Source organism: Lichenostomus cassidix, chromosome 24 (genome assembly GCF_008360975.1).
Source record: "Lichenostomus cassidix isolate B80296 chromosome 24, HeHo_3.0, whole genome shotgun sequence".
NCBI lineage: Eukaryota > Metazoa > Chordata > Aves > Passeriformes > Meliphagidae > Lichenostomus > Lichenostomus cassidix.
The window spans coordinates 1318536-1346031 of NC_139504.1; the positions used below are offsets into that span (position 1 = coordinate 1318536).

At 50.2% G+C, this 27496-nt stretch overlaps 1 protein-coding gene across 3 annotated transcripts in view; it reads left to right on the forward strand.

Annotated features, from left to right (window-relative positions):
- The window catches only part of KIRREL3 (kirre like nephrin family adhesion molecule 3), a 344735-nt gene that overhangs the window by 219751 nt on the left and 97488 nt on the right, over positions 1 to 27496 (forward strand). For 2 of the 3 annotated variants that reach the window (XM_085081763.1, XM_085081764.1), the window contains exons 2-3: positions 430 to 507; positions 27336 to 27485. In XM_085081763.1, coding sequence (XP_084937889.1) covers positions 430 to 507; positions 27336 to 27485 — 228 coding nt within the window. The remainder of the gene's footprint in view (positions 1 to 429; positions 508 to 27335; positions 27486 to 27496) is intronic. The other variant, XM_085081765.1, reaches the window with a different exon arrangement.

Here is a 27496-nt window from a genome sequence, read left to right on the forward strand (position 1 = left end):
CTGGCACTCTACTGCTCATAGGGTCACTTGCTTGCTTCTAAAGAGCAAGATTCCTCAGGCCAGAATTATCTTCCCTCCTGAGGGCCATTTCCCATTTTCTTTTGCTGCCCACTAAGGGAGAAAGGGATAAAAGAGTCCTGTTGTTGCAACGCGCTGCTGTGGAGGAAGATGCAGCTCATTCCCTCAGTCGGAATAGAGGAGTGCTTCAGGACAGGCACAGGAGGGGATGGTGACCCTCCTGTCCCTAGACACAATGGCTTGGGAGCCAGCCAAGCTCAGTTCTGGGAGGCTGACCAAAGACTTCAGTTCCATGTCCACCTCGCTGGTGCTTTTCCTGGAGGGTGTCTCCAGCAGGATTTGCTCCCTGCAGCATCCCCTGCCTGCTCCTGTCCCCAGCCCAGTCTAACACCACACTCTCTTCTCTTGCAGAACTGGGGCTCCCAGGAAGAGGATGCTGCCTAGTACTGGGGTTCATGTACAAGGAGAAGTACCGCAGGATGACTGAAGGTGAGCAGTTCCCTCACCTTCTCTTCTTCTTCTTCTTCTTCTTTCTCTTTAGCAATCTCATGGTGAGGGGCCTCACCTCTAGGGATGTGCTGGGTTCTTGTTCCCACCCAGGAGAAAATCCTGCTTCCCCTTCGATCTCTGGAACATCTTAGAGGGCATGGATGTGGGCAGGCCCGTGTGAAGCTGCAAGAGAAGAGCAGGAGCTTCATAGTTCCATACATCCAAAATCCACTGTCTTTTCCTGTGGAAAGGATTTGTCACATGGGAAGCTCTTGCAGCTGTTGCTGTATCTACTCTTTTTGTTCTAATTGGGAGGTAGTGGTCACTATGACACTTCCAGAATCCCAGTGTCCATTGCCTTTGCACCTCTCAGAGGCACTGTTCCTCTCCAAACTCCTGCTAAAACTTCCCTATTTTATATTCCAGTCATTCCCCAAGTACTTTATGAGCATTGATTAATCCATAGAAATATCATAAATAATTATGAAGCTTAATAACTAAACAAAAACTATTTATGCTCAGAAGAAGTGGCATCCTTGCTTCTGGTAGCTTCTTTTCCTGGAGCCAACCCTATTGTAGCACCTTCTGATTAATGTTGGAGGAGAGAAGGAAACCCAGAGCCCTGTGAGGTGGAAAGGTCTCCAGGATGTGTCAGGGAGAGTTTGGCTTCTGTGAGGTCATTCTGGGAATTGGAAACTTGACCCAAGCGTGGATTTAACCCCTTTGAGGGACTCTGATTGGAAATAATTTGGACAAAGGGTGTGATCTCTTTCCCTACTGCTCTTCCTTTTCTGGAAACATCCAAGGTCAGGCTGGATGGGGATCTGAGGAACCTGCTCTAGACGAAGGTGTCCCTGCTCATTGCAGGGGGCTTGGGCTGGGTGACCTTGAAAGGTTCCTTCTGACCCAAACTATTCTGTGATTCCTTTTCCTTGCATGGGATGGAGTTTTGCCAGCAGTTAGCCATGGGGTGTTTGCTCCTGCAGGAAGCCTTTTTCCATGAGGGTACAAGGTGAGTTTGTTTCCATGGAATACAACTCTCATAGAGGGAAGTTTATGGCTCAAATATCAGTTAGAAGATCAAAGGTTCCTTCACGTTCCCAGGAGCCCTGAAATACTGAGCTGATAACATGGAGAAAGTACTTCACAAGGCTTCACCTCGTGCTTGTTAATTACCACACGCTCTTTAAACATTGATTAGAGGCTGGTTTTAATAGGAAGGGGCTGCCTTTTGGGACACAAGTGCTGTGAGAAGGTGCAGCCTCCCTCTCAGTACCTTCCTGTCCCTCAAGCCTCTTGGACAGGCTGCCTGTGGCTGTGCCCAGACCCTGGGGATGCTCACAAGGTTCTGGAGAGCTGGCAGGACCCTGGGCATCCTGCCAGCCCTTTGGGATTGCTCTGGTCCCCTGATGGATTCAGAGCCTGCGTCCGCCTACGAAGTGAGCCCCTTTTCAGGCTGAGCGTGGCTTTGTGTGGAGAGAACAAAGAAACATGAAAGGCCAAAAGTAAAGCTTTTGTGAGGGAAAGGGAACAAAGTGTTCCTGCCTGACGTGCAGCCAGTTTCTGGCCCCTGCAGGCTGCAGGGCCATTATGTTTAAAGGTACAATCTGCCAAAAAACAAAAGTCAGGGGGATTTCCATGGCTACAAAGACCACCTAGGACTTGTGTTTTCACTAGAAGCAGTTCCAGATGACAAATGCAGACATCCCGCTTCCCAGGTTTTTGGTGGATTGCAGTGCAGATCTACACTGTATGGTGTGTGAGCTGGGGTGGGGTCAGATGTCTGGTTATCTCCAGGAATTTCCTGCCCAAGGTGCCTGAGCTGGACTCTTTGGGCCAGTTGCTTTGCCACGGTGAGGAGAGAGAGCAGCTCCCCTTTTGTATTGGTGTCAAGTGAGAGCTTTTTCTCCCTTTAATAAGAGGCTAAAGAACACCCCTGTTAATTACAGGGGAGCTGAAGGAGCTGAAAGCACAGGATGGCAGTGGGGCAATGGGATAACATGAGGTGTGGGGTCTCCATCCTGGAGGAAATGGGTAATTGCAGGGATCATTAGAACCTTCCTGTCACTTAATGGATCTACAATGGCTTGTAGGTAGAGAAGTACAACAGGACTTGGAGGCCTTGACAGTGTGGGAAAAACACTTATTGGTGGGAAATCACTTCTTAGGTTGGATATCAGGAAAAGGTTCTTCCCTCAGAGGGTGCTGGCACTGCTCAGGCTCCCTAGGGAATGGGCACAGCCTGAGGCTGCCAGAGCTCCAGGAGTGTTTGGACAGCACTGCCAGGGATGCACAGGGTGGGACTGTTGGGGTGTCTGTGCAGGACAGGGGCTGGACTGGATGATGCTTGTGGGTCACTCACACCTCAGGCTATCATGTGATTCTGTCTATCATGGGATTTTGGCTGTCCCCACAGAGAAGATCCAGGCTGGATGCTAACAGACCACTTTGGCAGCATCTCCCAGTGGGGTAAAATGGATGTGGGTTCGAGATGCCCAGCAAGGGTCTTTGGTGGCATTATGCTGTTTGTGGACCAGCTGGCAAGGGGTGATGTCCATGAGCACAGCTGGCTGCAGATGTGGCTCTTGCAGCTGAGCTGAGCTCCAGGATGAGGAGCCAAGATCAGTGTCCATGTCATCCTTCTGCCCATGTCAGTTCCAGCAGTTCCTCATCTCAATCTCTGTGCTGTGATCAGACAGCTCCAGGTGTGCTCCTGGAGCCTCTCCCAGCCATCACCCAGCTGTGATGGGCACAGTAAACTCAGTTTGGGCACTGTCCTTGCACTGCTGTGCTATATCAGGTGCCACCAGTTATTGCTTTGTAATGCCTTCAGCAGGAAAAGTTTGGATTTGGGGGTGAAATTTGGCTGGGGAGCAGGAAGGCACAGCTCCAGCATGGCTGCTCTGTCCTCATCCCTTCTCTATGATTGATGACGGGCTCATCTCGTGCTGGGCCTGTGCTCTGCTGTGCACTGGGAGCTGTGGGGTGACACAGAGCTGGTGACAGTTGTAGACAGAGGGAGAGGGAGAGCTGTCTCCGCTGACGGCCGTGCAATAAAGACGCTTTGGAGTTAATCCTCCACCATCTGTCTTCATTCTGCTAATAACCCACTCAATCAGCTGCTGCCGACTGTTTGTTAACATTCAGAAACAGATACATAATCAGGAGCAGCGTGCTGTGAGCTCAGGAGGGGTTGGATTGCTCCTTGGGAATGGCTCTCCCATGGCCACGAGGGTGGAGCAGTGGCAGCCACAGCTGGTGGGTTGGATGTCCTAAGGCACATGAGGTGCTGCTGGGGCTGGAGGTGATGCATGTGATGAGCTGGGTTACCCTGCTTGCCCCAGGGCATGTGCCACCCTGATTCAAGGTGATTTTGAAGCAGAAAGATGTTCTCAATGAGGTGGGTCACATTAGTCCCCCAAGAAAAGGGATTTTGAGCTACTCTGAAAAATTGGGGTTGCTTTTCTGTTCCCACTTCTCCTTTCTCCTGCTGTTCTCTTTCCAGGGGTAGGCAAGGGCTCTGCTGGAACACTTCTCTCTGCTCACCCATCGTGTTTGGTCCCTCCCTGTCCATCACTGCAGGTCTCAAGCTGGGTTTGCTCCACTCTCCTCTGCAGTGTGAATTCCAAGGCAGGAATTCAGATCCTGCTCCTGCAATTTCACTTCTCTCCTGCCTCTGACTACTTGCCAGATCTAACTCGAGTCATTAGCAAGCGTCACTGCAGCAATTATGGCACTTTTTGGCTGCCATTCATAAAGCTACTAACGGGAACGATTAAGCTCTGAGAGGTGTCAGCCTTCACCTCCACCACCTGTTCCTGCCAGCCTGCAGCTGCTGGAGGTGCCCACAACAATGTCCCCACATGCAGGGCAGCAGGGCAGGGCAGCTTCCTGCCCTCATCTGCCCTCCCCTTCCAGACACTTCGCTGCCTCCCGTGTCCTCAGGTGTGGAGGGCAGGTGGCATCTCCGTGGGGTGGACACAGCTCTTGGAGGGAAGGGTGGGCATCATTCTCGTGCCCAGCATGGAGTGGGGAAAGCAGGCACAGCTGGGGAAAGGGACAGAAGGATTTGGTGCAGCATCTTCCTCCTGGAGCAGTGAGTGGTTAATGATCTGTGCTCAGGGAAGGACAAACCCCCCTCTTCAGAGAGATGCAAACACTGCCTGCTGTGCCAGGAGAAGGTTGTGCTGCAGTTATCTCCGGCAGCAGCCGCTCTCCGTTTGTGTCAGGGTTGGATTCTGTGTTCAAGGTGTCTCCATTCACCACACAAAGCACAGCAGAACCAGCAGCCTGTGCTGCAGAGCTGCAGCTCCACATAGCAACGAGTGCTCTGCTTTCTGTGTGAGAGGGAGAGCTTGGCAGATCATCTCTGCTGGGAAAGGGATGCAGAAATCAGCTCAGGGAAGGGCTGCCCAGATCCAAGGTGCATGACTTTTCTTTAAAATCCGTGTGGGGCTGTTGGTCAGCATAAGACAAATCTTCAGTTTTGAGAGGGTGAAGGGTGAGACCTTGAAACTTCAGCAGTCTAAGCTGCAAATCTCACCTTGACTTTTCCGTTCTGAAGGTTTGGGATCTCAGTGTAAGGCACTGAGACTAATACAAAGCTCTGCTCTCTCTTGTTCCTAGAATTCCAAAATGTTAAGGATTGGAAGGAACCTTAAAACTCATCTGGTCCTGACTTCCCCCTGCTGTGGGCAAGGACACCTCCCACTAGACTCAGGTGCTCAAGGTCTTGTCCAACCTGGCTTTGGACACTTGCAGGGATGGGCCATCCACAGCCTCCCTGGGCAACCTGTGCCAGTATCTCTCCACTCTCACAGAGAAGAATTTCTCCCTGATACCTGGTCTGAATTTCCATTTATACCCATTCGCCCTTGTCCTGTCACTACAGCTCCTGAGAGAGTCCCTCTCTAGCTTCCCTGTAGCTCCTTCAGATACTGGAAGGTGCTGTTAGGTCTCCACACAACCTCCTCTTCTCCAGGAAGGTGCTTCATTCCTCTTATCAGCTTCGTGGCCTCCCCTGGGCTTGCTCCAACAGCAAGTTGGTGGAAGGGGGAGGTCCTGCAAAAATGGGATCCATCCACATTCCTCAGACATGGGACAGGGGTGAGTTGGCCCAGAGATGCAGTGACAATGGTGGCCTAAATGTGCTCTGTTTGGCATTATTCCTGCAGCCATGCAGCCCTCACAGGCTGCAGCTTCTAGGGATCATAGAACCATGGGGTCATAGAGTGTTTTGGGTCAGAAGGAACCTTCAGGATCACCTAATTCCATCCCCTCTGGCAGGTTGATCCTGACCAGCCCCTGCCTGCCTGCAGAGCTGGGCAGCTGCCAGTTCCTGCTCATGTTCCCAGCTCTGGCTTCACATCATGACCTGTGAGCACCATGGCTCCATGGGGGGGTTTGTCCTGAGCTTCAGAGTGTCTCCAGTCTGCAGCAAGGTTTTGGTGCTGCCAGACGTAGGGAAAGAATTGTGTCTGCATGTGAAAGCTGGGTTTATGGCTTGTAATTATCTCGTACCCATCCTTAGAATAATTATAGCTCCTCCATTATTAATAACTGGAATTCCAGTCCTTGTCATAGATCACGAAATGGAGAGGAAGCTCAGCCCAGGGTTTGCATAATGTACCTTGGCCTAAATTGAATAATTGGTAAAATGGTGAAAATGGTTCATTTTCCCCCCATTCCTTGGTGCTGGAATTAGTGAGGTATTAGTGCAATTAGCCAGTGCTTCCATTTGAGGCTGCAATCATTTGGTTTGTAATTTAGAATAAATGTAAAAGCCCACTTATGCTTCCAAACGGATTATTTGTCCTGTTTAAAAGTATCTAATGGGGAGGCTGTCATCTAAGCAAGATACATTTGACCCATTTCAATTTGTTTCCCTTTTAATCTGCTATCTGTTTTCCTGGATCTTTTGTTAATAAAAACATAAAGAAGAAGGGGGAGAGAGAGACCAAAGGGGGAGAGAATAGAGATGTTATAGATCCAGAGTTTATCATAAGCCAAAGTAACTCGAAATCAAGGCTGTTAAACTGCAGAAAGCAATAAAAAGAAAACACTATTTGGAATCGTTTAAAGGGCCGAGTGCCTTGTCAATGAAAGGTTGCTCTATTTGACTGCTTCTTAATGGTTTCTCGGAGGCAATCTGCAGCTCCTGCAGGAACAAGGGCTGCAGATCATCCTGCAGCAGCCCTGCTGAGGGGCAGCTTGGGGTCCCTGGGGAGCTGGGCAGCAGTGCTGAGGTGGGGAAATACAATAGCAAGGAGGACAAAGAGGAAAGGAGGTGGATTTAAACACCGAACTGGGTTAAAGTTTAAGTATGTCCTAAGTATTGGAATCCTGGATAACGTGGTAGGCACAGAGTATGGATGCATCACTACTTGTAGGGCTGTGGGCAGATCTGTGCCCAGTTCAGTCATAGAAATACAGAATGGTTCAGCTTGGAAGGGACCTTAAAGCTCATCTCATTCCACTCCCTGCCATGGGCAGGGACACTTTCCACTATCCCAGGTGGCTCCAAGCCCTGTCCAACCTGGCCTTGGACACTGCCAGGGATGATGCAGCAATAGCTTCTCTGTGCCAGGGCCCCACCACCCTCACAGGGAACAATTCCTTCCAGTATCCCATCTATCCCTACCCTCTGGCAGTGTGAAGCCATTCCCTGTGTCCTGTCCCTCCATTCCTCATCCCCAGTCCCTCTACAGCTCTCCTGGAGCCCCTTTAGGCCCTGGAAGAGGCTCTGAGGTCTCCCTGGTGCGTTTTCTTCTCCAGATGAACACCCCCAGCTCTCCCAGCCTGGCTTCAGAGCAGAGGAGCTCCAGCCCTGGGAGAATCTCCAAGGCCTCTCTGGACTCACCCTAGCAGCTTCACATCCTTCTGACCTCCCACGCCTCTTCATCCATCCCATCCTGCCCTCCCATTTCTCTGATAAAGAACAGAGGGACTCACAATATTTTTCTCTCCTGGAGCCTGAGCCTCCTTTCTACAATGGTCTGATTTGTGGCTCCTCTCTCTGTCAGGCCTGGTGTTACTGCCTGGAGGGAAACCAGCTGGGGCTCTGGGAAGGAGTCCCTGCTCTTTTGGGAAAAATGGCTTGTTCAGAGAAGCTGGCTGTGCCTCTGCTCCAAATGTCTCTCTGCTTGACCGCCTGTCTGCTCCCTGCCATAGTTCAAACTGAGTTCAATGAACCTTCCCTTCCAGGAAAACCTCTGATTAGAGCGTGGCACTGAGGCACAGTGGCATATTTGTGCCACCCATTAACAGCTCAGCAAGGCAGTTGCTGCCTCAGAATTACTTGGATTTATGGGAACATTTAATCTGGATCTTGCAAGTGACTTTTACATCTGCAGCAGCACAGGCTGAGCATGAATCTTCCTCAGCCTCAAGGATAAATAGGAGCCAATGCCTCTTATCCCTGTAAAATGTGACCTTTCTCCTCTAACAGATGCCAACAACCTCAGTGCTGCTGTAGAAGGTCAAACCCTCTTGGTTCTCTGGCCTGGCAGTGGAAAGGGTCTGTCCTTTGGGATTAGCCCTGTGATGTTTCACTTGGTTCAGCTCAAGCGGTGTTGGCTCTGCTCAGCCTCCTTGTGCACACAGCGGAGCTCAGCAGCCCAGAAACCACTCCAGCACCATCCCAGCATCTTCCCACAGCTCTGCCCTCTGGGCTTTGCACAGTCTGCACCCTGGAAATGGGATTTCTGCCAAGCTTTGCTCCAAGCTCCAGGATCTCTGGCACAAAGTGCCCTGGGAGCGGCGGCTCCGTGATGAGCTGATCTCCGAGCTCCCTGCGGGATGTGGAGGGAACTGTGCAGTGCTGACTGTGCTCTCATCCCCAGTGAAGGTAGCTCTGTGCTGGGGGAGGTCTCCTCACCCAGCCCTGTCACTCGTGTCCCCGCGCAGACAGCGTCACAATTGATTAGCGCCGGCAGCTCCGTGTAAGCTGCATTGAGCCTTTTGTTCTTTATCTGACAAAGGCGTTGGGAAGGAAAAGGAGAGTGGATAAAGCCGCTCCCGAGGAGCTGTTAAGGATGCATTGTTATCTCAGAGGTCTCATTGATATTTCCGTGATGCTTTGTGTGTCTGGGAGCTGAGCAAGGCAGGGATGTAAGTGAAACCGGAGGAAAATCCACTGTAGGAGCTGCCTCTGTCTGGTGTCAAGGGAAGGCTGGGTCAGCTGGAAAACTGGGAAAGGCAGGAGCTCTTTGGCTGTGAGTTGAGTCCTGGCTGGTGCAGCACACACACTCCCAGGGATGCTGCTGAGGAAAGGATCCTGTGAGACCTGCTGTGCATTCTCCCCTACCTGCTGTTGCTCTCTGCTCCTTTGGAGAAGGGGAGCAGAGTTCCAGCCGTGATGTTCCAGTTGTCTACAGCAGCTGGAGTGCAGCTGAGCAACTCTGCTGGCCATAAATCTGCTCCAAAGCTCGGGAGCTTTACGGGAACAGTGTTGTTGTAGCAGTTAATGGTCGAAGGGTATCATTTTATCTATTGATTGGAGTAGCAGCTCCCTGTGGAAAGCTATTGCTGCGTGGTCTTAAATAAATGAATACAGTCCTGCCTCGCTCCCTGAGTACCAACATCAGACATTTCAGGAGCTGCTTTTCAGCCTGCCAGTGTGTACAGGAGAAGCTGGGCGGGATCATGTGGAATCTGTGCACTGTTCCTTTGGAGGGACTTCCTTTGGAGAGCCCACTAAAGACATTTCAGGAATCTTAGGCTGGAGTGGGACTCTTCACAATGGCATGTTGTGGTGGAACAAGAGGGAAAGGCCTAAAGCTGAAGGAGGGCAGGGTTAGATGGGATACTGGGAAGAAATTGTTCACTATGAGGGTGGTGAGGCCCTGGCTTAGGGTGCCCAGAGAAGCTGTGGCTGCCCCTGAGTCCCTGGAAGTGTCCAAGGCCAGGTTGGTCAGGGCTTGCAGCAGCCTGAGCTAGTGGAATGTGTCCCTGCCCATGGCAGGGGGTGGAATAAAATGATCTTTAAGGTTCCTCCCAACCCAAACCATTCTGGAATTCCATGATTCACACACATGGATCAGTATCTAGGGTGGGATGTAGATTATTTCAGTCACTTGAATTCCACTTGCCATGCCCCTTTGGGTCTTTCTGGCACTGGAATGGGATGTACACCTGAGGAACATGGCAAGTTGTGGAAAAAAATCTCCTGTGAGCTGCACCTGGAAGCAGGCAGGGATAAGGCTGTGGACCTCACCTTCCTGCCAACCTTTGGTGCTCCCATCTCTGAGGGCTTCAGTCCAGTTTATTTTTAATCAGGAGGTGTGGGGACATGAATGACAGGAGGTCCAAGGAGCTGCTCCAGGCTGGGTTCCCCTGCAGCTGTGTCTGCTGATAGTTTTCCCCTCTCTGCAGAGCTTCTGGGCAAACTGGGCTCTGTTATTTAGCTTTCCTCTCTGGTGTCCATGAGGACCCTGCCAAGGAGGCTTCTGGCAGCAGTGTGATCAGTGATCCCAGTCACACTGTGGGCTCAGAATCATGGAATTGTTTAGGTTGGAAAAGACCTCAAAGATCATTGAGTCCAACTGCTAACCCAGCACTGCCAGGCCACCACTAAGGCACATGGTGGCCACTAGAGCAGAGCCTGGATGGGCAGATCTGGCTCTGCCATCGACTCAGGTGCTGGTGATGCTGTAAATCCCCCTGGCATGGACATGATAGCCTGACTATGGAAATCTCCAGCTCTCAAGGTATCTGGAATCCATTGCTTCCAAGAAAACAATCCAGATTTTGGTCAGGAAGGGGGCAGGATTGTGACAGCACATCTCTACCCAAGGCTGGAGGAAGGGGAAGCATCATTTCTGCTATTTTGGGGGGCAGTTGTGGGGCACAGGGACTGCAGTGCACCCATGGCTGCAAGGAGACACCAGGATTGTTCCTGCCTTGTCGGGATCACCAACCTCCCTCTCCTGGAGGCAGCCAGAGATGTTTTGGAGCTGCCCAGACTGGAGCAATGAAGCACTACCAAGTTCCTGTCACTTAGAATATCAATTAAAACCACTGCAGCCTTGTAAGTCCCACCCTGAGACACACTCAGGATCGACAAACAGCCAGGCCTGCCATTGAAATGGCTCTCGAGCCAGCAGGAGGAAATCTGCTGTGCAATTGTGAGAGAAACTGGAGTGCTGGAGCACTTCCAGCCCAACAGGCTGTGGGGTGGGAGCTAAGACTGGTGTGAAGATGAAACCCTCTGGTGTTCCAGGCACTGGGGAGCTGGTGCCTTTGGTGTGCTTCAAAAAGGCTTAAACAACTCATTGTGAAGCTCCATCCCCAGGGTGTCCCTGTGTGTCACATAACACCACCCCGTAGTCCCAACCTGCAGGATGAAGCTCCTCTCTTACAGAAGCAGAGTGAGGCAGCTCTGTTTCACTGCTGTCATGACAAAATGGGGCGAAATTGTATATTTCAGGCCAGCAAAATGATTCTGCTCCTATTTCTCAGTGAAGTGGGACTGTGTTGCATTTGACTGAAAGACACTGCAAAACACTCAGCAGCACATGTGGCTGTGTTTGAGCTGACTTGGTTTTAAACCCTCCTAAAAATCCTTTCTTATCATGAGGAAATAGGGAAATATGGTGGTGAAGCACCCAGCTGAATGCTGCAAGTCCAGCTTTTCTTGTTTCCCCCCAAGTTATTTGCTGTGTCCAGGCAAAACCTCCCATCTGTGTTCTCTCAATGGGATTGAAGGCCATCAGCAGCCTTTGGGTGGAAGTTGATGAAGGTGGAAGGAATGGAAATGGTCAAAAACCTTCAGGACAGGTAGGGATGATGCATGAAGGGGAGTGTGAGTGGAATCCCCTTGGATAGGCAGCCAATGCAAGGATTATTTGGTACCCAAGGCTGCCACGATGAACCTTCAGAGAGCAAAGAACATCAGCCACAAACCTTCCCAATTCCTTCCAGTGCAGCACCAGTCTGGTATCTCCAGGGCTGGTATCTCCATGCCCTTTTACACCTAATATTTGCTCCCATGGGTATTTACTCCTCTATAAATGCATTAATGGAGATAATCTAAAAGCATATCCAGAGATATAACTTGAGATGCATTTTTTTCCCCTTTAACAAAGATGAAGCTTTTATATAGACGGCGAAAAGAGAAGGGAAGTGAAATGTTCAGTGACTAATGATCCTCATCAATATTCATGAGAGTCAGTAGCATTCTGAGATTTAAAATAAAGGAAGAAAGAGAGAAAGGCATTGACTCCTTTAGAAGCTAAATGAAATATTTAGGTTGACCTGGAGATAAGTATGCTGGGTTGTTGTTGCCGTCAGCTCAGACCAGTGTTCAATCCTGGAGATTTCAAAGGGGGAGCTGAGCTGCCCATGGATTTTTCTGGAGACAGGGAAGGACTGAATGGCTCACACAGCAGCAGAAGCCTTCAGCTGATGGTCAAGTCCATGCTGGGCCAGGTGCTGGGCAGCTAGGAAGGGAACAATCCCTGCCCCAGGAGCCTCAGCCAGCTGCAGCTGGTATGGAATTGCATCCTGGGGGTTCTCCAGAGCCAGGCTGGGATCAGGTGTGGGCTGTCCCAGGTGAGTCTCAGTCCAAACCATCCACCCAAGGGCTCCTGTTTCAGCCATTCCCTGCAGGGAGGCTGCTCCTTGGCTAGGGGACAGCCTGAAGTGGTGGCTTGGAGTATGCAGTGGACATTGATGGATTTAAAGGTGCTGCAGGACTGAACTGCTGGTGAGAACCTCCTTCCTCCAGCTGCAAAGAGCTGTGGATATTGGGAAGCTGATTTGCTGTGGTGGGAGGTGTGTCCTTATCTGTCGTGCTGTTCATATGTGTTTTCCTTCCTTTTCTCCTATCCCTGGCCCCAGAAAATCACCCCAAGTGTACCTAACTTGAAGGCAAAATTTTAAACCCCTTTAGATCCTTGTAAATAGATGGGGGAACCTAGGTCTTTCCCCATCTCAATCTTTTGACAGCTGGGTGGGAGGAGAAGGAAAACCTCTGAGGAAAACCTTAGAGAAATAGCTGAAATCTGGGTTTGTGAGGATGTAGCTCTGGATGTGCAGCAGTTTTGAGAGAATATCAGGATCTGAATAGCCAGATTTAACTGCAGAAAGAGCACTCCAGGCCTGGAAGGAAGGCTTCCCCCCACCTTTTGCGTGTCTCCTCTTCTAAATCTTTTTCCTTTCTGCTTGTGCAAGTTGCCCTTGTCTCCCTCTGCTTCTGAGACTGCTCCTTTTCATTTCTGAGCCATCCCCTCCCTCCCCTGAATGACAGCTGTCCCACCCCTGCCGAGGTCGTTTGCCCTTGAGACCATCTTTGATCTGTGCCCTGATAGAAGCGCTGAGTATTGACTTTGGCTGCGGCTTCATTAAGAGGCAGCCTCATTTGTCAACTTGTTTGTTCCCAGGGCTGCTTGGGAGATGGCAGAGCTCGCAGCCCCTCCGAGCTGAGCGCGGCCAGAGTCCAGAATTAACTCCCTTCTCAAGGGTTTCCATCAAGGTCATTGCAGGTGGCCCTGCACAGTTCTCTCCTCGTCATTAATCGATGTCACCGAGGTTTTAAGCGATGTTAGATCCAGTGGGAGTGGGAATGGGAGGCTCATCCAGGCTCTGGGGCTGCAGGAAGCTGGGTGCAGGTGCATTAGTTAATCTGAGGTGCTCTCAGCTGGAAAAGAGGTTCTGTCTGCTCCAGGGGAAATCAGACCTGGGGTCCTGGAGGAGCTCTCAATGCTGAGATCCTTGCAATGCTGAGTTCTCTAGGTCTGGTTGCATAAGGACTGTGAGTAATGAAGATGAATTTCTCCAGTCAGTTGTCATCGGGTAACTCCTCTGCCAGTGATGACCCCTGGTTCTGATCCAGGTGCTCAGATGGGTTAATTGGATGAGTTTTCCAGGCTTTCTTGCACTTCTGGTGGTCAGTGAGTAAAGCATTGAGCAGTGTTTGCTTGTAGGGTTTGCCCTCTCCAGGGGTCACTCCCTGCACTGCCGGTGCCCAGGGCAGGGAGCTCGGCCAGTGCTGGGTATGGAGATGGTCAGGGATGGATATCTGCTCCCCAGGGCTGATCCTTGGAGGATTTGGGGGGAACAATCTTTCCCGACAATCACGCAAAACCACTGAAACTCTAAGCATTGGCACTCTTGGGGTTGTTCAGGGATCTGGGATTGGTTCACACAACAGCCTGGGAGAGCAGAGAGGATCATGGCAGGGCAGGAAAGGAATCACAGAATCAAAGAATGGTAGAATGGTTTGGGTTGGAAGAAGCCTTAACGATCATCTTGTTCCAATCCTCTGCTATGGGTAGGGACATCTTCCACTATCCCAGGTTGCTCCAAGCCCTGTCCAGCCTGGCCTTGGACACTTCCAGGGAGCCAGGGGCAGCCACAGCTTCTCTGGGCACCCTGTGCCAGGGCGTCACCATCCTCACAGGGGTGAATTTCTTCCCAATATCCCATCTAACCCTGCCCTCTGGCAGTGGGAAGCCATTCCTCCATGTCCAAAGTCCCTTTCCTTCTTTCTTGGAGGCCCTCCAGGCACTGGAAGGAGCTCTTAGCTCTCCCTGGAGACTTCTCCAGCAAACACCCCCATCTCTCCCAGCCTGGCTCCAGACCAGAAGGGCTCCAGCCCTTGCAGCATCTCCACAGCCTCTCTGGACTTGCTCCAGTTGGTTCACATCCTTCCAATGATGAGAACCCCACAGCTGGAGGCAGCTCAGGTGGGGTCTCACCTAAGTGGGGCAGAACCCCCTTCCTCACCCTCTGGCCACTCTGTCCCATTGCTCAGGTCAGAGCAGAGGATGGAGCTTTGCTGCTGGAGCAGATGCTGCAGCACAGGATGTTCCCAGCCCTGTCTGACCCTGAGCAGGAGGAGCTGGTGAAGACAAAAAGCCAAACTTCACTGGGGTCCAGTTTCCTGCAGACCTTAAACCCTCACTGCCCTCATGGGGAGAGGTCTAGTGAGGCAGTTTCTGTATTCCTGAGAGATGCAGCAGGTGTAGGAGCATCAGCCCAGCCCGTGGGAAGGAAAGAAACTCACAAACCAGAGGTGCCAAAGCTGGGTTGTGCTGCAGGGGTTAAAGCTCTCTAAGTGCTGGGTACTTCCACACTCCTGACAGCACGGAGGGAGCTGAGGGAAAGATGTTCCTGGCTGTTGCCACAGGCATTTTGCTTCAGCAGGTCCCGAGGTGATAAGGCAGCAGTAATTGTGCAGCTCCACGTGGGCTGCGATGGGACTGGCATGGCAGCAATGTTGGTCCCTGCAGTGGGGGAGCACGGAGCAAAGGCAGGGAGAACACTGACTGTGGTGGCAGGAATGGCCCAGGGATTAGAGAGCAGGTTGTAAGAGGAGAGACTGGAGGAGGGAAATTTATATAGTCTGGAGGAGGCTCAAGGGGAGACACGACCAGAGTCTATAAATACACGCAGAAATAGAAACCAAGGGAGGAAATTATTCAGAAGGAGGGAGGACAAGGAGCAGTGCCTGAAGGAAAGCAAGTAAAGTTTATTCTGGGTCTTGCATGGAGGGAGAGCAGCCTTCAGCACCTGGTTGGGATGAGGTCCCACAGCTGCCAAGCTCCCCTCTGCTCCCCACCCCTGTGACACCTCACAAATTTGGATTGTCCCCCTCCTAACCCAGTCCCGCTGTGTTTTACAGCAGCCCCACCTCATTTCCTCCCTGCCAGCCATCTCACACGGCCGTCTGGCACCCAGCCACCCCAGCATGCCTTCGAAGGTTTAATAAAACAGATTGAGATGCACTTGGGCTCGTGGCTTGACAACTGGTTCCCCTTGGACAGGAACATTTGCCTTCGCTGGGTGACAATGCTCTGAGTCCGTCGCCTTAGGCACTGTGGCTCATTGCTAGTCATCTCTCCAATGAATAATACACGGGCCTGAATATCTGTCTGCATACATCTTCCTTTTCTGTAGGATAATTTAATGTTATCTTTGGGCCTCCTGCTTCAAAGATGAAGAGATTACTTCAAACCTGCAGCCCGCAACCACAGCCATTGGTTTCAAACGTCATTAAGTTTCATTATAACAAATAAACACTGCAATGACATTTATAAGTTACCAGAGAGCACAGAAACACAAATATGAAGCAGATAAACTGCATTTGATCCAAATAATTACTGCAGGCAATATCGAGCTTAGGCTGAGCTGGCAGGCGGGTGCCTGGTAATTTATAGGAGTCCGTAAGGCACTGTGGTGCACATTGCTTCTTAAAAATGATGATGATGGTTATGTGTCTCTCTCTAAAGCCTCAAAGAGGTTATGTTCCTGCCTCCCTGAAGGCAGGGAGCTTTTCCTCAAGTCAGAAATGGAAGTGGCACAGGCAGCTGTGACTGTTTGGGGACTTTCCTCTCACCATTCCTCAGGATTTCAGCCTGAGAAGGACCTGCGTTTGAAGTTTGCTCTGCTTTAAGCTGCAAAAGTGCCTTATTTATTTGTCTGTGTATTTCTTTATTTTTCCTTAGGGGTATCTATCCCCACTGCGGATAAATTCTCAGGAGAAGGGAGTCCTTGGGGAGAGATTTCCACTGATTTACTCCAAGAGAGTGTAATACTGTACTTGGAGAATAATGGAATAATAGAATATACTGAGTTAGAAGGGACCTACAAGGATCACTGAGCCCAACTCCTGGTTAATAATAATGAAATTCTTTTCATTTTGACTCCTGGTTTTACAGTAGCAGCTCTTAACCCTGAGCAAGGACTCCTCTACCAGCAAACCAGATGGAAAAGCATTTCCTCCAGCTGTCCCCCAAAACCCTCAGTGAAAAGGGGTTTGTTGCTGTGCTGGCTGTGTGAACTCTCCCAAAGCTTTGCACATCATCTCCTAAGTGACCTCAGTGGGGCTTGTCATTCCTGAGCCCTGCAGGTAACCCAGCTCAGCCCAGGAGGGGGGTCAGACACAGCTGAGTTTATTGATGAGCATCTCTCATTACCTGCTAATTAACCCAGCAGGCTGGAATGTGCTAATCTGCTCTTGGGCTGGGGTTTTGCACCAGGCAGCCATCGATCCTGCAGTGGGGACAGCTGAGAAGGAGTTGGTGACAAAACAAACAGCAAAGTCTGTGTTAAATAATCCAAGTCCCCTCCGAGCTGTGCCTTCTCCAGCAGGGGAGGGGAGAAGCTGGGTGGGCTGTTGGCAGTGACAAGGCACAGCCCTGCCTGTGCCTTCTCCCAGGGCTGCACCTGGGCTGCTGAAGCAGTTGCAGGGCTGTAAATATTGACAGGATTCACGTTGCCTTCTCGTTTTTCATGGTTCTTGGCTTTATGAGGTAAAAGCAAAAAGCACGAGCTGCTGGTTGTAGGCAGTGCTGCAGGTCACCAGCCTGCTCTGTGATGGATAAATGCATTTTCTGGGCATTTCCCTGGCTCTGTGGATAGTGTAGGCAAGATTTTCAGGGAGGGGAGCTTTTATTAAGTACAGATAGAGAAATATGTGAATTTTGAAGCACCTTTCTGGGGTAACGAGATAGGCATGTGTGTGAAACATTTCCTGCTTAGAGATGATCTGCTCCCTGTCTGTTCATCTCAGCATCTCCAACCCCTCCTGCCTTCCCCCTGTCACTTTTTTGTGTGTGTATTGCATTTACTTCACTTTAGGCTGTTTTTCAGAATAATTTGTTTTAATTTTAAATATGAATCTTGCATGTGTAAAAAAAAAAATGCACATATTTACAATCATTTCCACTTGTAAAAATCCAAACAAACAATAATTACAGCAGAAACCTGCTAATTCTCCCTCCACTTCATCTTCAGAGCTGATAATTCATGGAGCACAACCTGGAGCAATCCCACCCTGCTCGGGTAAACAGCAGGAGCTGGAGTGAGTCTGCAGCCTGCTCTGCAGTATCCCATAGCTCCTCTGGCCAGGAGCTCCCCCAAAAGCCACCCAGGTGATGTTTTATGCAGGCAGCAGCTTCTCAGCCTTCTAGGGTAATAATAAGATTTATTTCTGCCTTTTCTTCACTCAGTCTGTGAGCTTTGGTGCCACCAAGATGTTTCTTGTTCAGGGAAGTGTCTGGTAGGGGAATCTTGGGTGGTGGCGTTTCCAATACCTACAGAGATGGAAACATCCTCATTTAACCACTCCTTGGATGAATTCTCCAACCTATCCAATGTCTCACCAATCTGTAGCAAGACAACTTCAAATTATTTTGAGAAGGAGCAGAAATTTCCACTTGTTTTAATACTATATAATCCCTGGGCAGTTTGGGTTGGAGAGGACCTTAAAGATCATCCAACCTTCCTGCCACGTGCAGAGAATGTAACATTAAATATCCGTATTTTCTCTTCTGAACTGCATCTTCATTCTGATTTCTCTCCGTGCCTCAAAGCATGCGATAACAGATTTTGAAAAACAAGGATGGAAGTGAAACATGGTGCAACCCAAGGCGAGCTCTTTGCTCTAATTTTCCACCCCGTGAACTGCACAACTTCCAGTTTCTGCTCTTCCTGGGAGCAGAGCCAGACTTTGAAATCTCCAAATCGTTTGTGAAATGGATTATTCATCCTTCTCGTTTTCCTACGGACGAGTGTCCTCTGTGCCCTCTAACTCAGAGATGAGCTGAGATTTAAAGGACTCTATTTCAAAAGAGCAGCCCTGGTCTGGGAACAAAGGGTGGGCAGAGGGGATGCACTTGGATTGAATGTAATCCAGGCAAGGGGGGATCACCTGAGAGATTTCAGAAGGTCACAAGGGATAAAATCCTTAAGGATTTTATCTGGGAGACTCGATGCAGGCAAGCTGCTGCCCGCTGGTTTGCACATCCACTGTCATTTTTAGAACGAAAAGTTCCTTCTCTGTGGATTCAGGTAGGAGGTTTTAGATCCCAGGAGTGTCTGGGCAAGGCTCAGGACCTGCCACCCCCTTTCTGAGCTACAAACAGTTATCATCTGGGGTTGAGCTGCTTGCCCAGAATCAGCAGAGCAGGAGCATCCTCTCTGCTCTCACTCCCTGGGCCCATCCCTGACCCTGGGGAAGCTGTGCCAGGACACTGCACTTTGACAGGAGAACAAATGGGAATTTCTTATTTTGCCACGGCTTCCTTAGGAGCACTGGTAAAAAAATATTTCTTGGAGTCATTGGCAGTGCTCAGTGGAGCCAAGTGGATCAATGTGAGGAAATCTATTCCCTCTGCTCTTGTCTCCACGAGGGATGATGCTCAGTGCCTGCCCACGGTTTCCAGTGTCTCTGAAACAGCTGCTGGTGCCACTGCCCTCATTCCCAGTGAGAACAGGCATCACCCTGCACCCCAACAGCCTTGGCAGAGGCTCAGAGCTCTCAGATTTCCTTGGAGAGGGAGCCACGGCAGCCCAGGCATTGGGATGAGGCACTGGCCCCAGCCCAGGCTGTGGGGATGCTCTCAAACCTCTCCCCTCTGCCACAGCTCTAGTGATATGATCAGCTCTGCCTCTTGCTGACCCTTCAGCTCCTCTGCCACCTCCCTGCGATGCCTCACCTGCTTTTCTCCTCCTCCTGTGCTGGCCCCTGGGTAAAACACTGCCTAATCCAGTTTGCTGCCTCTATTTCCAAGCCTGTAAAAGTCTCCTGTGTGCCCCAGAGCACGTGTTCCAGCTCTGGCAGCTTCTCTAATAGCAGATAATGCTGCTTGCTTGGAGCTTGGTGTTATCTGGGCAGCAGGCACCCATGAGGCTGTGAGAGTGGAGTGACCAGGAGTCATCCATGGAGCTTGGAGCCATCCACAGAGCATGGATATATCCACGGAGCCTGGAAACATCCACGGAGCCTGGAGATATCCATGGAGCCTGAATATTCAGCATGATCCAGTCTGTAAGGTCACTTGAATGCTGTTTTTTGGTGCCTTGGTGCAGTACATCAGTTTGTTTCCTATCAGCACAGCTCCCAGGAACAGGCATTTAATCTCACAAGAGGTAATTCTCCAGGCTGGCGCCGGGAAGAGTTTGCTAATAAATATCCCACGGTAAGGATACTCTTACACCTTTCCCAATTGGCAGCTAATAACAGAGCAGCCGATGACATTTCAGCCCTTTCTGCATGGCTGATCAAACTCCTCACAGTGACTTTGAAAGCAGTGCTGGGATTTCATGTGGGTATCAAAGCCAGCGGAACACTCGATAGTTCAGATCTCTTGCCTGTGTGACTAATAGACAAAAAGATCCCTGAAAGGTTTAATATCTTACTCAAAATTTCCCTGCTTCCTGTTTGAAACTACTCAGTGGACACAGTGGGATGTTGATGGTTCCCCTCAAAGCAGTGCTAGGAAAATATGTGACATCACTGCGGGATGAGCTCAGCTCAGCACGTGGCTTTGCTCAGAGCTGCTCATGGCCAGGGGACAATGCATTCCCAGAGGCCAGGCTGGGGAGCAGAGCCCTGGCTTTGCACCTCTCACTCACTCTGGCAGCTGGAATTAGAATCAGAGAGTCATTTAGTTTGGAAAAGACTGAGGATCATCAAGTCAACCCCTCAACGCAGCAACCCCAGCATGTTCAGCACTAACCCATGTCCCCAGGTGTCACATCCACACATCTTGTGAACACTCCAGGGATGGGGACACCACCACTGCCCTGGACAGCCCCTTCCAATGCTTTGCACCCCTTTCTGTGAAGAACATTTTCCTAAATTATCCAACCTAGACCCCCCCTGATGCAACTTGAGGCTGTTTCCTCTTGTCCTGTGTCCCTTGTTTCCTGGGAGCAAATCCTGATCCCCACCTGGCTGCACCCTCCTGTCAATGAGTTGTAGACAGGGAGAAAGTCCCCACTGAGCCTCCTTTCCTGCAGGCTCCTTCAGCCTTTCCTGGTGCTCCAGCCCCTTCCTCAGATTCATTTTGCTATTTTTCATTGCCTTCCCTGGGGATCACTTTGGCTTTGGCTTCACCTCAGTTCATCCCACACCTTCCCTCTGAGCTGCACAGGATTCTGGAGTCGATGGGCACCTCCAGGCTGTGCTTCCAGGGAAGTCCTGTCACCCTGGATGTTTGTGGCTGAGCAAAGCACGAGCTCAGCTCCCTCCTTCCCTCTTGGAGTGAGGACACATCTGCCAGGTCACACAGCAGGCTGGTGAGAAGCACCACTGCATATACCTGAGGCATTCCTTGGCTGAAGGTGTTGTGCTTTGGTTTCTTTCAAGTTGAATAATTCAGCACTGAGGCCACGTGAGCTGGACTTGCGTAGTCACAACTAAAAAAGGCCAAACTGACATTTTTTGTTCAGATGAATTTTATTTGCTTTTCTCCCCAAGGAAGCCAAATAAAATAATGGAAATGTTATGCAAGGGCTGAGCTCAAGCTACCTCTCTTATTTGTTCTGTGAAGCTGAAGGAAGTACCTGACATGGCTGTGGCCACCACCAGCAAGGGGCTCTCCTGTGGGGAGGCTGATCCACATCTCCTCACTGAGGACAGCATTGCTGGTGTGATCTCTGCTCCTGTCTGGGCAGCCACAGATCTTTGGCTTCTCCAGTGGTGTAGGGAAAGCTCATCTCTGTCCTTGTCTGGGGAAATCCTTGTCCCTGGGAACATGTAGCTCTCTCTTTCCTTCCTGCTCCATGTGCTCTGCACACTGAGGCTCCACCTCAGTGCAGCTCTGGGTGTTGTCTCCCACCAGAGGGGGAGTTGGGATGCAGGGAGATTTGGGATGAGCAGCTCTGCTGCCTGCACGGCTCTTCCCTGTGCTTCCCCATGACTGACAATTCCAGAGAGCTTTGTAAATAATGTAAGGCTTTTGTCTGCTTGCTTTTCCTACTCATCTGAAAATCAATGCGGGTGTGTGTTGTGGAGCACAATGTGCAGGGCGCTTGGTGTCCTTGGCTCCAGGGAGGAACCCAAAGGAGCTCTGGGAGCTCCTGCTGGTCATGGGGCCATGGCAGGAACTGTGTGGGGTGGGGCAGAGCAAGGCCCTGCTCTGCTGGGAAGGTGTGGGCATGGAGCCATCTCTTCTCAGCCCTCTCCATGGCCAAGACATGGCTCCATGTCTCAGATTAGAGACCATCACCCCAGGACACTCCATCTCCAGGCACCTGAAACCCTGAAATGCCCTTATTTCCATCGGGTGGGATCTGCTTGGTCTGAAGAGGGACCCTCCTGGGGTGTTGTGTAGGATTAGGGTGTGACACAGCAGCCCCTTGATCACCCTCCTGCCACCCGCCGTGCCAGCTCCAAGCCAAGGGAAGGATCAGCTCTTCCCACCAAGGAACAAGGAGAATGTCCCAGCACTCCTAATCACCAGGCTTTTCATTTCAGAACAGCAATATTTTGACAAGGAGCTCATAGTCCTCCTTCTCCACTTCTATGCTCTCCTCAACAAAAAGGACTGATTCTTTTCAGAGCACAATGGACATTCAAAGCTTCACTAACATAAAAGCAGCCACAATGTCTCCATTTCTAATGAGTCATTGTTCCCTCGGTGAGTCCCTCGCTTCTTACTACAATACTCACTCCTCTTGGGTAATGAAAATTTAACTTTCTGCTGCTCCCGGTTGCTGGTTTGGGCGCAGGAGGCTGCAAGCTGAAATAATTCAGCCAGGAACTCATGCAAACAGATTTCAGTCTTCAGAGAGCTCAAAAAGCCTGTCACTGACTCTGGCTTCAGCGATGGAAGGGGTTTCCAGGTCCTGCTGCAGCAGACTGTGGCAGTGACATCATGCAGGTGCCTCCCTCTGTTTTCTGGGGTATAAAACAGGATTTTTGGGCCTTCTCACCATCCGTGGGTGTTGGGACTTCTCTGGAAATCAATGCCACGGCACTGGCAGTGTAATTTCCCTTGGAAGCCACAAACACAGAAGTGTCTCAGCCTTTGTTTGAAAGAACAAGGCAACATTACAGAGAAACACTGAAAAATCAGGAGCCGCAGGTGCAAAATCCGTTAAGGAAATGTAAAGAGTTCTAAAGTGATTCTCTCTCTTTTCCTCTTTTTTCTTCCTTTAGCTTTTATGACACGCTTGTGACTTCACAAGCATCCTGCCTGGGGTTTTTGAAAGCAGGGTTAGTGTTCTTGCCTGCTCCCTCTTTGCCGTGGCGCCTTTATTGTCCTGTTTTGTTCCTGCCGTTCAGGATTTCAGTGGCTGCAGAAGTGACCCCATGAGAGAGACTCCTGAGGAAAGCAGGAGCTCCTGGAGGTCAGCACTGGGTCCTGCTGGTGCCTGGCAGCTCCCTGAGCAGCAGGGCAAAGCAGCAGCCAGCAGGGTATGGGGAGGCTCTGGGATCGAGAGCTCCTGTGACATCAAACCCTCACCTACACCAGCAGGTGACCTGCGGTGACAATGCACTCCCAGCTGCAGGGCAGCTCCAGAGGGCAGATGGGACACTGGGGTTGTGCTGGGCCATGGCCAAGTGGCATCGTTAGCATCTCATTTCCATATCTGTTTGCTTTTAAAACAAAGCCAAAAAAATCAACAATGAATTTGCAGCCCCAGTCTCTGCTTCTGGCTCGGAGCATCACTGTGCTGGATGAACAGATCCTCACATGGAGACTCCCAGGGGCAGAGTCAGTGCCCAGTGACTCCCAGACAAGTTCCCAGGAAGACAGGCATTGACCAGGTTGTTCCTTTGAAAATATTCCAGATATTTACACTTGAGGGAAGATGGGGTGTGGAAGTAAAGCAGGGCTATGCTTGGGTTGGGTGCACATGGACACATTCCTGCATTTCCCCACTGGCTGCAATTGCTGAGCAGCACTTCCCAAATCCAGATCTGGGGATTCTTCCTGTGGCAGGAGGTTTCAGGGAGGTGGGCAATGTGGATGTTGTGCCTGGAATCTTGGTTGGGCTTGTATGGACAACTGTGTCCAGCTCTGGGGTTCTCAGCACAGGAAGGATATTGGAGAGAGTCAAGAGAGACCATGGAGATGCCCCAAGAGCTGGAGCCCCTCTGCTCTGGAGCCAGGCTGGGAGAGCTGGGGGTGTTCATCTGGAGAAGAGAAGGCTCCAGGGAGAGCTCAGAGTCTCTGCCAGTGCCTAAAGGAGAGCTGGAGAGGGACTGGGGACAAGGGATAGAGGGACAGAACAAGGGGGAATGGCTTCACACCAACAGAAAACAGAGTTAGATGGGATATTGGGAAGAAATTGTTCCCTGTGAGGGTGGAGAGGCCCTGGCACAGGGTGCCCAGAGAAGCTGTGACTGCCTCTGGATCCCTGGAAGTGTCCAGGGCCAGGTTGGACAGGGCTTGGAGCAGCCTGGGATAGTGGAAGGTGTCCCTGCCCATGGCAGGGGGTGGAACAAGATGATCTTTAAGGCCTCTTCCCACCCAAACAATTCCATGATTCTATGAACTCCTATCTCTGCACAGATGTGGATTAGCCCGTGTTTTCTGCTAAAAGCCTATTTAGTAGTAGGGAGAAACTGAGAAACTCCTGGTTTCCCAACAGGTTGGAGTCAGACCTCCTGCTCTGAAACCAAAGCATCATTTTGCAATAACATTTTAAACATTGCCAGGAAAAATACCCAACTGACGTCTTTCAGCCCATTTTCTTGTAGCTGAAAATGCTCAACCTGCATTTGTAAATCATCCTCTCCCAATCTCCCCATTTTCAGTTATTTTCTGTCAAGTATCTTATCTCCCTTAAAACTTTTCTGCAAATTACTTGTTCCTTTGACATTAAGACATAAGCTGTAACGTGGACGGGCCTCTGATCTTCCAAACCCAGTTAAACCCAGTAATCAGACTTTAAGCTGATTTGAAAGTGAGTTGAGCTCTGCCTTCAGTACTTTTTTCTCTTTTTTTATCTGTGATTTAGGGAGAGATGATCCTGCTGTGGAGCAGGGACTGGGCCAGGTAATGCTCTTAAGGTCCTTACACCCATCTCTCCTCTCCTGTGACTAAGTCTGAGCTGTTTGTAGCTGAAATGGAGCCTTGGATGATAAAAAATGGGTTTAAGTGACAATTCTTCACACTGAACAAACGCAGGGAAGGAAAGGACACGAGACATATGCCATGTTTTTGCTCTGATTTTCCATGGCCATCAGCTTGTCTTTAAAACAAATCAAGAAATAAGAGCAAAAGGAAAAATAAAACATAAAAAGAGCTTCATTTCCAGCAGCAATTACCAAATGAAGCCTCTGCTTAATGGGCATTTGCAGAGGGCACAGACACCACTTTGTGCCTCTGCGTTCTCATTAGGGCTCGTGGAGCTCCCAGCTGACAACCTGATAATTCTCACTGATAAAACTAATCTTTTTGGGTTATTGCTGCCTTCCTGAGCTGTCCCTGCTCGCCCGGCTCTGCCTTGAGAATTGTCAGGATTACAGAGTGAGATGTGAAAACCCAGTTAGTGGGTGGAAAGTATAGATTAAAATAAAACAACGAAACAACAAAGCAAAATGCTCGCTTTTTCTGCTTTCTTAGTTCTGTTTCTTATCCCACTTTTCCCTGCCATCCTAGGAGTCCTTTATGAGTCAAAAAAAAAAAAAACCAGAGCTGATTCTTATTCCCTTTGAAATCAAATATTTAAATCTTAACCCAGCACGAGGGTTTGTGCTGCTGTCAGAGGCTACTGTGACTTCCAACAAGTGTCTCCCAGCAGGAAAAGCTGGATTCTCCTCTGGAATTAACCTGCCCTGTTGTGCAGGCAGCACCACACCGAGAGCCACCAGTGTGATCTTTTGGAGTATCTGTGGTGAAAATCAGAGTTCTTGCAGATATGTGGGTGCTGGGAGACCTGGGAGCCCTGAAATACCTGAGAATACAGCAGTCAAGGTGCTCCTGCAAATATTTCAGCTGGGCTTTTTACTTTCCTGTCTGTAAACCAGCTGGAATTTAGAAAGGACAGCTCTGCTCTTCCCCTTTAGCTGGCTAAGAGAGAGTTGAAGCTATAATAAATTAAATTGAAATATAAGCACTCACATTGGGGCACACATTGGTTCAATGGCACGAGGTGGAAAATGATGGAGCTTTGGAGCTTTGCCCTGTAGGAAAGGCCCAGCAGCTCATCTGGAAACAAGTTCAGCTGCGAGAACTTGTGTCACACTTAACCTTGGTTCCGGAGTAATCATCAGTCAGTGATTAAATGGAGTCAGTGTAAATTAGGATCGAATTGATTTGGGGTGGATCACATGGAGACTGTCCCGCTTTGACAAATTGGTTTGAAAGAGTAATTTTTCCTCCAGCCCAGTCCTGTTCCATGGACTGAACAGACACTCAGTGGAGGGGCATGGGCTCTGAATTCCTGCCTGGTGCAGGGCCAGAGTTCCCACCCTGAGAGGCTCCTGGTCTTACAAACCCCACAGATAACTCAGCAAGGGGCAATCTCGTGGTTCTGCCTTTCCCCCAACACCTCTCTTTCCCAGATCTTCTCCTGAATCCAGATTCAGAGCAAGACTTTAAATGGTGGCAGAACAATTGTGATGCTTTACAACCAACTCACACAAAGGACCATGTTCACAGGAGCCCAGATATCAGCAGATCTGTCTGAAATGGCCTCACATTTAGGATCTTCCAGCATTAGACTGTGGCTCTGCAAGGGGATTTTGGGGTTTTCCCATGCACTCATTATGGGACAGGAAAAAAAATAGCAGGATTTGACACTTTGAATCCTTGGAAGTGTCTAAGGCCAGGCTGGACAGGGCTTGGAGCAACCTGAGACAGTGGAAGGTGTTCCTGCTCATGGCAGAGGGTGGCACTGGATGATCTCTAAGATGCCTCCCAACCTAAACCATTCTGGGATTCCATGATTCTATGAAAGATTTTCAATCATGGCAAAGCCAAAGGAGAGTGAAAAGAAAATGTAATGCTGAGCAGATTCTGCTGTGGAAGAGGTTACAGTGCCTGGAGCACTTCCCATGGAAAATGAGAAGTGCCATGTCACACCTTAGGTGTGAGACATCCCACCAGGGCAGGAGATGACCTGGGGCTGGGATTTTTTACTGCAGCATCCTGGGTACAGATGGGTGAGGATGGAGATTTGTGAGTTTGACAATGCAGCTTTGCAGCTTTGCAAAAGTGATGAAGCAGAGCTGGTCTTTCCTTTCCCCTCCAGATGTGTGGGAAGCTCCCAGCAAATGGCAAGAGGTTACACTCGGGGAGGGAAGAGAACAGCAGCAGTTGGTTGTTTCCCTGCATGTTTTATAGCAGGTTGTTATCTGTGCATCCTGATTTCAGAGAGCACACGAGGTGGGAGCAAGGCTCAGAAGCAGAGGACCAACAGCCTCTTTTATTATGTGTAATATAAAATATTGCTGCTGCTGGACGTCCTGCTGCTTCTCTGTCTGTGCTCATTGTGGCTGAAACACTATCACCAAAATTTGGAATAAAACAGTTACAGGAAATGCTGGTGCCTCTTGGCTGGAGCTTTTTTTCCCCCCAGGGAGCAAAACTATTGCAAATGTTTGTCACTGAGTGCTGTGTCCACCTCTGGGTCCTCAGCACAGGAAAGATGTGGAGCTTCTGGAGTGAGTCCAGGGGAGACCACAGAGATGCTTCAGGGCTGGAGCCCCTCTGCTTTGGAGCCAGGCTGGGAGAGCTGGGGGTGTTCACCTGGAGAGGAGAAGCTCCAGGGAGACCTCAGAGCCTCTTCCAGTGCCTAAAGGGACTCCAGGAGAGCTGGAGAGGGACTTGGGACAAGGGATGGAGGGACAGGACAAGGGGGAATGGCTTCCCACTGCCAGAGGACAGGGCTAGATGGGATGTTGGGAAGGAATTCTTCCCTGTGAACAGGATGAGCTTTAATGTTCCTTCCAAACCAAGCTATTCCACCATTCTATGGAGCAATCACATAATTAAGCAATCACATAATTAAGAGCTGCAGAGCTCAGTCTCCCATTTTGTGCTGTGCCAGGAGCATCCTGGATTGTTACATCCCAAGGAAAGGCCTCATGCTGAAAACCACTGCAGAACTGACAGCTCCTGTTGCTCTCCTGTTCCCCTCTGCAGGCCAAGCGTCCTCATTCACACAGCAGCCCCAGGACCAGGTGGTGATCGCAGGACAGCCAGTGACACTGCTCTGTGCCATCCCCGAGTACAATGGCATCGTGCTCTGGATCAAGGACGGGCTGGCCCTTGGAGTCGGACGGGATCTCTCAAGTAAGTCAGGA